Raw genomic sequence first — 10,790 nt, 5'->3', positions numbered from 1 at the left:
ATGTTGTCTCATGAACGTGGCACCAAGAGTGTGTCTTGCTTGACCTGCCTCACTGGGGATCCTTCCATTGACAACCTTGGAAAGGATAACTCTCAAGCTTCTGGGTATCTCTGATAATTTGGTAACTCCTGAGCCAGGAGAGAGGGTGGAACTTGAGATCCATCCATCTATCCACTCACCTACATTCCCATTTAGGTATTTCTTTATTTTTAATTGTGGTAAAACATCCATAACAAAATTTCCCTTCTCAACAATATTTAAGTGTATAGTTTGGCAGCATTAAGTACATTGACACTGCTGTGCAACCACTTTTCAGGGCTCTTTCCATCTTGCAAAACTGAAACTCTCTGTTCACTGATGAACAACTCCCCATTCCCTCCTCTGCCCTCCACTGACGATCATGATTCTACTTTCTCTCTCAATTTTATTGGTCTGGGTACGTCATGTAAGTGGAATTGAACAGTGCTTGCTCTTTATGACTGTCTTATCTCACCTAGTATTATGTCTTCAAATTTCATTCATGTTGAAGCATGGGACAGAATTCTATTCCTTTTTAGGGCTGAATAAGAGTCCCAACCAAATAGCTTACTATTCTTGTTAATTCAGTCCCTGCTCGCATGGAGTTTGCATTATAGTTAGTAAGAGAGGCGTTAAACGCAAATAAATATATATGTAGGAAATTTTCAAATAGTGCTGTGAAAAAATAAAGCAAGGTAGTAGGATAGAGAGTGATGGGTACAATGTGAGTCAGGGAAGACCCCAGGGAAGTAGCTACGTGTCCATCAGAGGGAGAATGTCTTGGGCACGTACATGGTACAGCCTTGATGTGGGAAGGATTCTGGCAAGTTTGAGCTGCAAAAATGTGGCCATCCTGGCTTGAGGAAGAGGAAGGGGAAGCTTCCAGAGGCAGGAAGTTCTTGAGGGCTTAAGGTGAGCGGATTTCTTTTTGACTTCAGTGAGAGGCCCTGAGGGTTGGCAGCAGGTGAGTAGCCATCTGACTATACCTTGCTGAGAGAAAGAAAGAGAGCCCCTGCCTCGGATGGTGAGTTTCTGCATGGCCAGAACCTTTGAAAAGACCTGAGCTCAGCTTGGCATCCTTAGCACAGTGGTTACGGCGCTGGCCACATGGACCGAGGGTGGCGGGTCCGAACCCAGCCCAGACCTGCTAAACAACAATGACAACTGCAACAAAAAAAATAGCCAGGCATTGTGGCAGGCGCCTATAGTCCCAGCTACTTGGGAGGCAAGAGAATCATTTAAGCCCAAGAGCTTGAGGTTTCTGTGAAATGTGACACCGTGGCACTCTATTGAGGGTGACATAGTGAGACTCTGTCTCAAAAAAAGAAGAAAGAAAGGAAGAGACCTGAGCTCTTTCTCAGACTTTCCCTGCTGTTACCATTCTGCCAGCACAGGCAGAGCCCCGGGATCTGCGGAGGAGGAGCGGCTGCCGCTGCAGCTGCGTGAGGGGCTTCATGCCAAGGGCTGCTCATGAGAAGTGCTGATGGAAGACCAAGTTTAGGGGGAAAGTGGAAGCTGGACTGGGTTGGTGGAGGACACTGAAGCCTTGGGTCAGCAGACCAACTCACTTTCTGGTCAGGCCTTGGGGACAGGGACTGGCTTGGCTGTGCCTGTAGCTGGGTTCCTTCCTTGGGTACCTGAGCTAGGCTGCTGGGGAGGAGGGTGGCCTATGGCTGCAAATCTTGGCAAGGCAAGAGAATAGCTTTCAAACTGCCATCGGGAAGAACGTCTAGATGGTATTTAGTGAGAAAACATTGCAGTTAGACATAAAGATTCTTGTCTAAAGAGTCTAATTCTCTAGGCTCTGATTCAGAAGGGCCAACTACAGGTAAACTTAAGAACATCTGTGTTATAGCTTGGGAGGAGAATCTGAAGTGGGACATAGGGAAAGACTCCTGGAGTCTCTGAGTATTCAAACCCTCCCTGTGGGCACCTTCCCAACCCAAAAGACAGAGACAGGAGAGTGAGGAGGGGATTCTTTGACCTTTCCTGGCCACTTCCATCACCAGGAGCCTCTGCGGCCAAGACTGTTTCTTCTTCTCACCACTTCTCCTTCCTCTGTCCCTCTGCAGCTGGGCTGAGTCACCACCACCTCCCACCATCACCCCAGCTGGGCAGGGGACATTGTTGAAAGGGAGAGGGGGTCAAAGGAGGAAGAAGCTTGGCTGAAATCTCAGATCTCTGCATCCTGGATTCCTATCCCTGGAAGATTGAGCTCCCTCAACCTGCCTAAGGAATTGTTCCCTGCTCAGCTGGTCAACCTCCAAGGGCACAAGCGCTCATGAGTGCCTACCCAGAGGGATCCTCCCTTCTGAAGGACCGCCATTAGGGAGAAGTTGTCTTGGGCTGCCTCAAGCCAGATTTCCTAATAGCATAGGAGTATCATAATAACAGCAGCAAGCACTCAATGAGCAGGGCGCTGGGCTACACACCGCAAGTACGTCATCTCATTCATTCCTCGCCATGGGCCAAAGCCCCATGCCCACACTGGACTTACTGCCTGAGGGCTAAAGTGGGCACAGAGACACCAAAGTCTTGGCCACCCTCCCTGTCAAGGCCTGTTGGTCCTGAGCAGTGGATGTCCTCTGTCTCAGAAAGGGAGAGACCTGAGTGATCTCCACTGGGAACTTCGGGACCCCTCCAGTCCGACCCCAGGGCTCAGCTCCAGCCTCAGAATCCCAGTCTCTCCCGGGCCTCTCCACCCCTCCCTGCCTCCCTGCCTTGTCTGTTCCCTCCACTGCCATGTGCCTCCTGCCCTTTCTCTTTCCCTGTGGACCCCCTTGTTGTCTCTCTGGGGAGAGAAAGGTGATGACTCAGGCCTGAGGCAGGAATGGCCCTTCCTAGATGGGGCAACTATTTTCCCCAGGCCTGGGCAGTGAGGGGCTCAGAACCTCCTGGCACAAGGCACAGGAGGACTGGACCATGGCCACTAAGGCAGGAATGGCCATCTCCACCCCTCACAGTCTTGTCCCATGGGCGGACACCTCAGCATGGAGGAGCTAAAGGGTTTGCAAGTAGGGGCTGGGGAAGAGGGCAGCCCAAGGCTTCAAGACTTCTTCTCTTGACATTGTGTGGGATGTCAAGGGGAGCTGAATTTTCTGGATGGGAAATGAATTGGTGACTGGGAGTAAATTTTCCAAAATGGTCCCATGGAAAGAGAATAGGGTGTTCCTGAACTACAGCCAAGGGGAAGCTAGTCAGAAGGCAGAAAGGACTGCAGGGTAACTGGACCTTTTCCTGGAATCTCTATAAGGCCCTGAGAGGCAGCTTTAAGTTCTATATAAGGAAGAACTTTGTACCAGTCAGAGCTGCTCAGAGAAGGAAGGGGTAGCCACGAGAGTGAATGCGGTCTTGTCCTGGAGGTGGGTGACCAGGGCCCAACAACCACTTTGGGTGTGTAGCCAAGGAGATGCCCAACCTCAGAGCCACCTCCGATCCCAAGAGGAATGAGCTAACTGGTTCCCCAATCGACTTCCTCCCAGACTGAGGGCATGCAACTCCATCCCTGGGCACGGCCTGCACGCAGCACCCTGCTAAGTCCTCTACACGCATTGTGCCATGGAATCTTCATGACAGCCTGGTAGTGGCTGCCATTATTAGCCCCATGTTGTAGATGGGGAAACAGCCTTAGAGATACTAACTTTCCCATCATCTCATAGCCAGAAATTGGCAGAGGCAGGATTTGGACCCAGATCCACTGAATGTCCAGTTCCTGGCTCTTGTGCTGTCAGAGGAGGAGAAACTGAGGCCTAGAGAGGGTGGTGGTGAGTCAGCTGAGGTCACAGGGCAAAACAGAGTTAAAACTGGGCCTAAATCCCTGAGGTATCGACCTGGGGCCCTGTTTTCCTGGCAGCTGCCCTCAGAGCTGCCTTCTCGTGTTTGGTGCCAGCAGGAGCATGGAGAGCCCAGCCCCATGTACCTCTGGGGCTTCCCAACTTCCCATTCACCCCACACACTCCACACCATTTGCTCACAAAACTCTCAAGCAGGTGTCGTTAGGAAAAAAACAAAGCGGGGCACAAGGAGGGTAATTTGCCCCTTTATCATTTCACTGCCTCTCTCAGACCCACTGACGGCCTTGGACCAATGCTTCATACCCCAGTGCCACTCCCTTCTGCCCCTGCTTCCACACACCAGCATTTCTAGAACTCACCTTGATCTTCCCCTTGCCTGCCACTCTGCTCTTTGCCAGAGATACACTTTCCTTGAGTCTCATTTCCTCTGATGTATCCCCATCTTCCAAGACCTGTCCCACCAATGCCTCATCCAGGCAGTCTCCCTGCCCCACCAGCCAGTAGAGATCCTACCCCACCTCTGAGCCCTCAAGCCCTCAGCCTGGCCTCTCAGCATCTGATCACATTGAAGTTGTCATCGTGGGCAGGCAGGGAAGGCTGTGGGCCAGAGGACCCCGGGACCCAATACCAACAGTCCCTTGGGCAGGACCTTTCACCTTGAAAGGCTGAGCCCCACTTTTCTTATGGGTAAAATGCTATTATACTTCTCACCTCTCTGGGTTGTTATGAGGGTAAAATAAGATGATTCAGTTTTCCACACAATGGCTAAAAATATGGCTTTGAAGTCAGTCCCCTCAGGGTTGAAAAGCAGACTTTGCTATTGACTAGCTGCAGACCAGGGCTACTGTCTCCACCTCTGAGACCCTCAGCATCCAACTCTGTAAACGTGGGTTAGTCATACTATCTGCATACCATGGCTACTGAGAGCATTCACTGAGATGATGTAGGTGACATACTTTGCAAAATGCACCTAGGTGTGCCTGCAGTCCCAGTGACTCAGGAGGCTGAAAAAGGAGGATCACTTGAGCCCTGGAGTTTGAGTCTAGCTGGGGCAACATGGTGAGAACCTGTCTGTCTAAAAAAAAAAGAGCTCCTAAAATTGCTATCACTTACCTAGCACTCATAGTGACAGGCAGTACATTAAATGTGCAATATGCAATAAATGGCAACTCTGATTAGTATTAAATAAGGAAGATGGTGATGGTCCCAGGCCTTCCTCCTCACTAGAGTCTCACCTAAAGGCAAGACTCAGGCCTGGCCCCAGGGCTGCCTTACCTGCTCTGTGCTGGCTGCCTGGCTGCCCCCAGGCTGGGACAGGAGCCCGTTCATGCTTTTCTGGAATCCCATACCTCTCCTCATAGCATCTTTCTCTCTGTAACCCTTGCTTTCAAGGCTATTTGATTAGTGACCATCTCCTGCACTAGATACTGAACTCTCTAAGGGCAGAACATGAGCGGCCACCCAACATCTGGCCCATGTTGGCATGCTGTAGGTACCCACCAAAGAGCTGTTACTGATTGACTGACTGACTGCCAGAATGAGGGCACGAAGGGTGGATGGGTGGATCTGTGCAGCCTGGGGGTGCCATCCTGCAGCTGGGCCTCTCAGGCACCTGGCTGTCCCGCTCCAGCCCCAGCTCCAGCTCACCTGCTTGTACTTGTACAGCAGCAGCAGGAGCAGCAGCAGCAGCAGGGCCATGATGGATATACAGGCGACCACCACGGGGGTGAAGAGGAACTCATCAGGCGGGTGTGTGCGGGTTCCTGGGAGGGGCGAGGCAGAGGATGAGCAGAGAGAAGGGCCCTCCCACTGAGTCAGGCCAGCGCAGTGCTGATAGACTATCTGAAGTGTCCCTTCACTGGAAGCCCCTGGAGCCTCAGATGGCCTCTGCTGCAGACTCTCCCTCAGAGGCAGGGAGGATAGCTGAGCAGCCCTGCTCATGCACAGCCCCAAATCCTGTTCACAAAGGGAGCCTCTTGTGACTGGCGGATTCTCAGGTCACACAGCCTCCTCTTGTCAGGGCAGGAAGCTCTTCTGCAGCCGCCCGGGCTAGTCCCCAGCCATTGCTTGTACACACAGCTCCAGTGACAGGGGTTCACCCCTGAACATCCAGGAAGCTCCATCAGAAAGGCCTTCTAGAGGTTGCACTGAAAGCCGACCCCAAGGCATTTCCAGGCAGTTCCCCACACGCCCTTCGGAACCACACAGCCCTTCGGAGGGTCTGAAAGCCAGGCTTCTCTTCCTTGGGTCTATAACCCTAGTTCTTGTTATATGAGTTGAAGGACACAATTTCTACCCTCTTGCTTAGATTCAGAGCTTGGGTCTGAAACCAAATCTTACTTCTGCCACTTAGAAAGTGGGTGACATTGAACCTATGACTTCTTAAGCCTTGGTTTATATCATCCCCCAAATAAGAAGGAGAATAGTACTCGCCTTCTAAGTATGTGTGCGTTAATCGAGACAAGACCTGTAAAGAGCTTAGCACTGTGTCTGGCACAGTCGGATCAGTCAAAAAAATGTTAGCTTTATCACTTATATAACCATCAGCAGCAACTGAGAACAGCCATAGGCGACTCCTCCAAAGCCAGCACCTGGAGCCCGCTTGTGACTACCTCTGAGCCGGGCAGAGGCTGGTGGCCTGCACTGTCCCTGCCAGGCCCAGGCAGCCTCACCAGGGCACACAGTGAGCACTGAAGCCTGGTCACTTGCCCAAGTCCTGAGGGTGCTATGAGCCTTGAGAAACATAGACCTAGCCCCATAGGAGCCTTGATGCAAAGCAGAGACAGGAGGGAGCCTGTGCTAGTGCGTGGGCTGTGCACCAGTCTCCACTGTGGCCCTGAATGCCTACCAGGGGTCCTCAAACTTTTTAAACAGGGGGCCAGTTCACTGTCCCTCAGACTGTTGGAGGGCTGGACTGCGGGCCCCGGGACGAATTGGCTGCTAAGCAGGACGGGCGGCAAAAACACTCGGTGGGGTGGATAAATGTCCTTGGCAGGCCGCATGTGGCCCGCGGGCGATAGTTTGAGGACACCTGGACTGTGTCTTGGGGAAGAAGGGGTGTTAGGAAGAGACCGAGAAGGCTTTTACAGGCTGGCCTGGGCTGGGAGTGGACTGTGTTTCCTTGTTCTAAGCTCCGCAGAAGTGCTGGTCCCCTGCACTGAGCACATGCCAGCTTACAGCGTGTATGCCCCATGCCTGCACGTACTTGTGAATCATGAATGAGTCAGCGTGCAGGGATAAGCTTGGGGCTACAGAACCATGTCTGCCTCCCTCTGCTTCCTGCCCCTTCTCAATGCCTCTGGAGACCTGCTTATTGGGGGATCCCAGAGTTGGCCCTAAGAAGGGGAACTTGGTACTGCTGGGATCTGTTCCAAATGGGGATCTGACCCTGGCTCCCTGGGGGTGTGAAATTTCCAGGACCACCCCCCATCCTAGCTGGAGGGAATGTGAAGGCTCCACTCACCTGCAGCAATGGGCCTGAAAGTCTGGGAGCTGTTCCCCATGCTGTTGTGGGCCCTGCACTCATATGTCCTGTTGTGCTCTAAAGTCCCGATGCTCAGCAGGCTCTGCACGGTCACCTTGTGGAAGGGCTCCTGGCTCAGGACCTGGGGGTGTGAGTCCTCCCAGACCCGCAGGTCTTGGGCCTCATCACACCTGGGAAGAGCAGAATGTGGCTCAGAGTTTCAGGGTCCAAGTACCTGCATGCCCCTCCCACTCAGGGGGTACCCAGCCCTTATCCTAGCCCACAGCCCAGGTGACAGAAGTGGACAGAGCCCGCTTACCTATCCGTGTGGCTCCTGCACTGCAGCCACGTCACGTTGGGCTGGGGGTACCCAGAGGCTTCACAGAGCAGTGCTCGAGAGCCATTGGTCAAGGTCCATGTGACTTTTACCTCTGGGGGGTCTAAGGAGGAAAGTCCCCTCTTCTGACCACCTTGCACTGAGCCCGCTCTCCCACAACCTCTCCCAGAACACCCTCACCCCCCTGGTCCAGCCCCTATCTCTGGGCAGCCCCCGGGGCCCCCCGCCACAAACCCTGCCCCATCACTCACATAGAAGGGTGAGCTCAAAAGTCAGAGCACTCCAGCCTCCCACGTTTCTGGCCAGGAAGGAGTAGTAGCCAGCCTCGGAGGGCTTCAGGCGGGGCAGGGAGAGGGTAGAGGTATACCTACAGAAGAGGAGCAGGCAGTCTGAGTGAGTCCCAGCCTGTTACAGCCCCTGCCAGGAGAGTGAGGTACAGACAACAACCTTAAAGGGTTTGCTTTATTTTTGGTAAACTGCCCCAGGGCCCAAAGGCCTTGGCCATGCCTGGTACTCAGCTGGGGTGTCACTGAGACATAGGAAAACCATCAGTCCTACTTTCTTGTTGCTTTTTTTTTTTTCCTGGAAGTGTTTTTTTCTGAGGTTTAGTAGAGGTGATGTCTGTGAGTTGCTGCAAGCACATCACAAGTTCCCTCCTTTCACCACTATTACCCGACTAAGCTTTCACAAAGAGCAGCAACCCCTGCTGAAAATCCCTAAAGTGCCCTCCCTGCCAAGAGGGATCTATGGGGGACAAGAAGCAGGAGATATAGAGGCCTGGGTTCTGAGCTGTGCTACTATGGAGACTGGGGGTCCAGTCCCAGTACCTTTGTTGCTTAGCTGTGCCTGAGACTTTAGGCAGGTACTTAACCTCTCTGATCCTCTGCTTCCTTTGCTGTAAGGGGGATACTGATGGTTATTAACCCACAGGCTTGGCCTGAGGATTAAAGGTATAAGTGTTTAGGGTAGTTGACACAGAATCTGACTCCTTTAGGCACTCAACTTAATGGTACCCTTTACTGTAGAAAAGGCCTGGAGGCAAATACTAAGAACAAAAGTTATCTTTGGCTTATTCCAGGAATTTTTTTGGTTTGTTCTTTTCTTAATGTCTATTTTATAATTTGTCCATAGTGGACATGTATTGTTAAGGTAATAACTAAATTCTAAAAATAAATTAGAGCAAATTACTAGTTCTTGCTTGGAAAATGCCTGCAGCCACTAGTAGACTAAAATCCACAGTATTCACAGGACAGTGTCATTTGGCCAGACACAGCCGATAGAACCCCTCTGTGTGGCATTTCTTGAGATAACAAACATTATTCCTTTCACCAAGAAGAATTTAACTTTTTTGGATGATTCAAAGTCGCAGTTAGGAACATAACCATCACTCAAGCTCAGATTTAGTGTCTGTTTGGGGTTCCTTTCTGCAATATCCCTGTTGCTTACAGGATCCATGAACCAGCCCCCTCCAAGGGGTCTGCAGATGCCAGACTCAGAACTTCTGCTCCAGATGGAAATCCTGGCCAGAAAAGACCAGGAGTGCGGTGAGAGGAGGAAGATGAGAACAAGGAAACATCTCAGCTGCTTCTGACAACTGACAAGCGAGATTTCTAGCAATCAATGAGTTTGGGCATCAGGAGCTTGGATGAGAACCTCAGAGCACTATGGAGTTGGAGGACATCTAAGGGAGTACTCAGCCAGGGACGGCTAACAGATCTCCTTTCAGAAGCCAGCTCTGGGGGAAGTACTACTGCCTGGGGCCTGTGTTGGCAAGGACCATAAGGCTGCATCTAGGCTCTGCAGGAAGGAGTCGCAGAAAATGGATCAGAGCTGTGATGAGTGTGGGAGGGAGAGTGTGGCATGTGCGACACGTATTTGCTGTTGGTGATCAAGCTGTACTCTCTCCTCTAGTAGGACAGGATGAGAAATGATTATTTTAATACTTGGTATGTGTGTTCCTCTCAGGGAGAAAACTTTCTTGTTTAGAAACTACCTGGCGAGGTCACTTTGGATGGGAAAATAAGAATCTGAGTACAGAGTCCACAAGGAAACAGGAAAAAGAGATGTCTTAAATGTGCATGTGGGACACACAGGGTCCTGGGAGCAGAGCGAGGGAAGGGTTTTGAGCCTGTGGTGAGAGTGGCCAGTGAGAAACTCTCAGAGTGAGGGGGTGACCACAGGCCTTTAAGAACATTTGGTTTATCTGTGACTATGTGATGTTAATTCCCTCTACCCCTCTCCAAACCTGTGCAGGTAGCAGACACTTTGTACAGCCATTATTAGGAGTGCGACTATGTGTGGAAATGGGATTGGGGGGGGGGGGTCCTTGCACTTGGATTAGCTACAGAAGAGGAGAATAAATGAGATCAAGCATTCTTGGGGAAGCGTAAGTGTGCATACTCCCAAGAAATGGTAGGGGTTTTGGAGGAAGGCCCTGGACCTCCCAAGGATGTGGGACAAAGGTGTAAACCATTTAATCCAAGTCTCAAACACAGGTGGCCAATGTTGAGATTCCATGTAGTCAGGGAAGGTGAAGCCCAGAAAGGGGAAGGGACTTGCTCAAGTCACATAGCAAGGCTGGGACATGTCCTGTATCCTGATTCCTGATGAAGCACCCCCTAGCTGGTTGTGGAGCTGTGTAGGTGAGAGCCAATGGGTGGTACCTGTATGTGTCCTTGGTGGTGGCAAAATCAAGCTTGGGCTGGTGTTCAGAGAAGGGTCCCTGATAGGTCCAGTTAAAACCCTGCAGTCCTGGGTAGGCCTCCACCTTGACTTCGAGACTGAGCTCCTCACCCACAGCCACCTCCTGGAGGAGGCTCTGCTCAGAGATCAAGTTCAAATAGGCATGCTCTGGAAAGGAGAACATGCAGATATCTGCCATTAGTGGGAAGATGCCCTGGTTTATTTGTCACTTGCTCACCCATCGATCACCCATAGTCCCTGAGCACCTATGATATGCCAGCCACACAGTCACCCCTCCAACCAACACTGGTCCTCTGATATCCTTCTTCCCACCACCCGGCTCAGATGCCTGGGTCCAAAACTCTTCTCACCAAATCCCTGCTCAAATTCCTATCCCCTTTGTGCCTCCATTTCCTTATCTGTAGAATGAAAAGATTGAATATATCAATATCTGTAATTTTCTCAGTTTTTGAAAAATGTTGGCAATAAAAAAAAA

General features: G+C 51.4%; 1 protein-coding gene across 1 annotated transcript in view; it reads right to left on the bottom strand.

Moving 5' to 3' along the window:
- Positions 1-10,790, bottom strand: part of CSF1R (colony stimulating factor 1 receptor) — a 30,898-nt gene that overhangs the window by 8,559 nt on the left and 11,549 nt on the right. The window contains exons 6-10 of the mRNA XM_003782045.3: positions 10,276-10,462; positions 7,864-7,979; positions 7,595-7,715; positions 7,276-7,466; positions 5,425-5,575 (exon numbers count right to left, since the gene is read on the bottom strand). Of these exons, the coding sequence (XP_003782093.1) occupies positions 5,425-5,575; positions 7,276-7,466; positions 7,595-7,715; positions 7,864-7,979; positions 10,276-10,462 (766 nt within the window). The remainder of the gene's footprint in view (positions 1-5,424; positions 5,576-7,275; positions 7,467-7,594; positions 7,716-7,863; positions 7,980-10,275; positions 10,463-10,790) is intronic.

This window comes from Otolemur garnettii, unplaced genomic scaffold (assembly GCF_000181295.1).
Source record: "Otolemur garnettii isolate 467f Iridium unplaced genomic scaffold, OtoGar3 scaffold00003, whole genome shotgun sequence".
NCBI classification, from domain to species: domain Eukaryota; kingdom Metazoa; phylum Chordata; class Mammalia; order Primates; family Galagidae; genus Otolemur; species Otolemur garnettii.
This window is presented reverse-complemented; position numbering and strand designations above follow the sequence as displayed.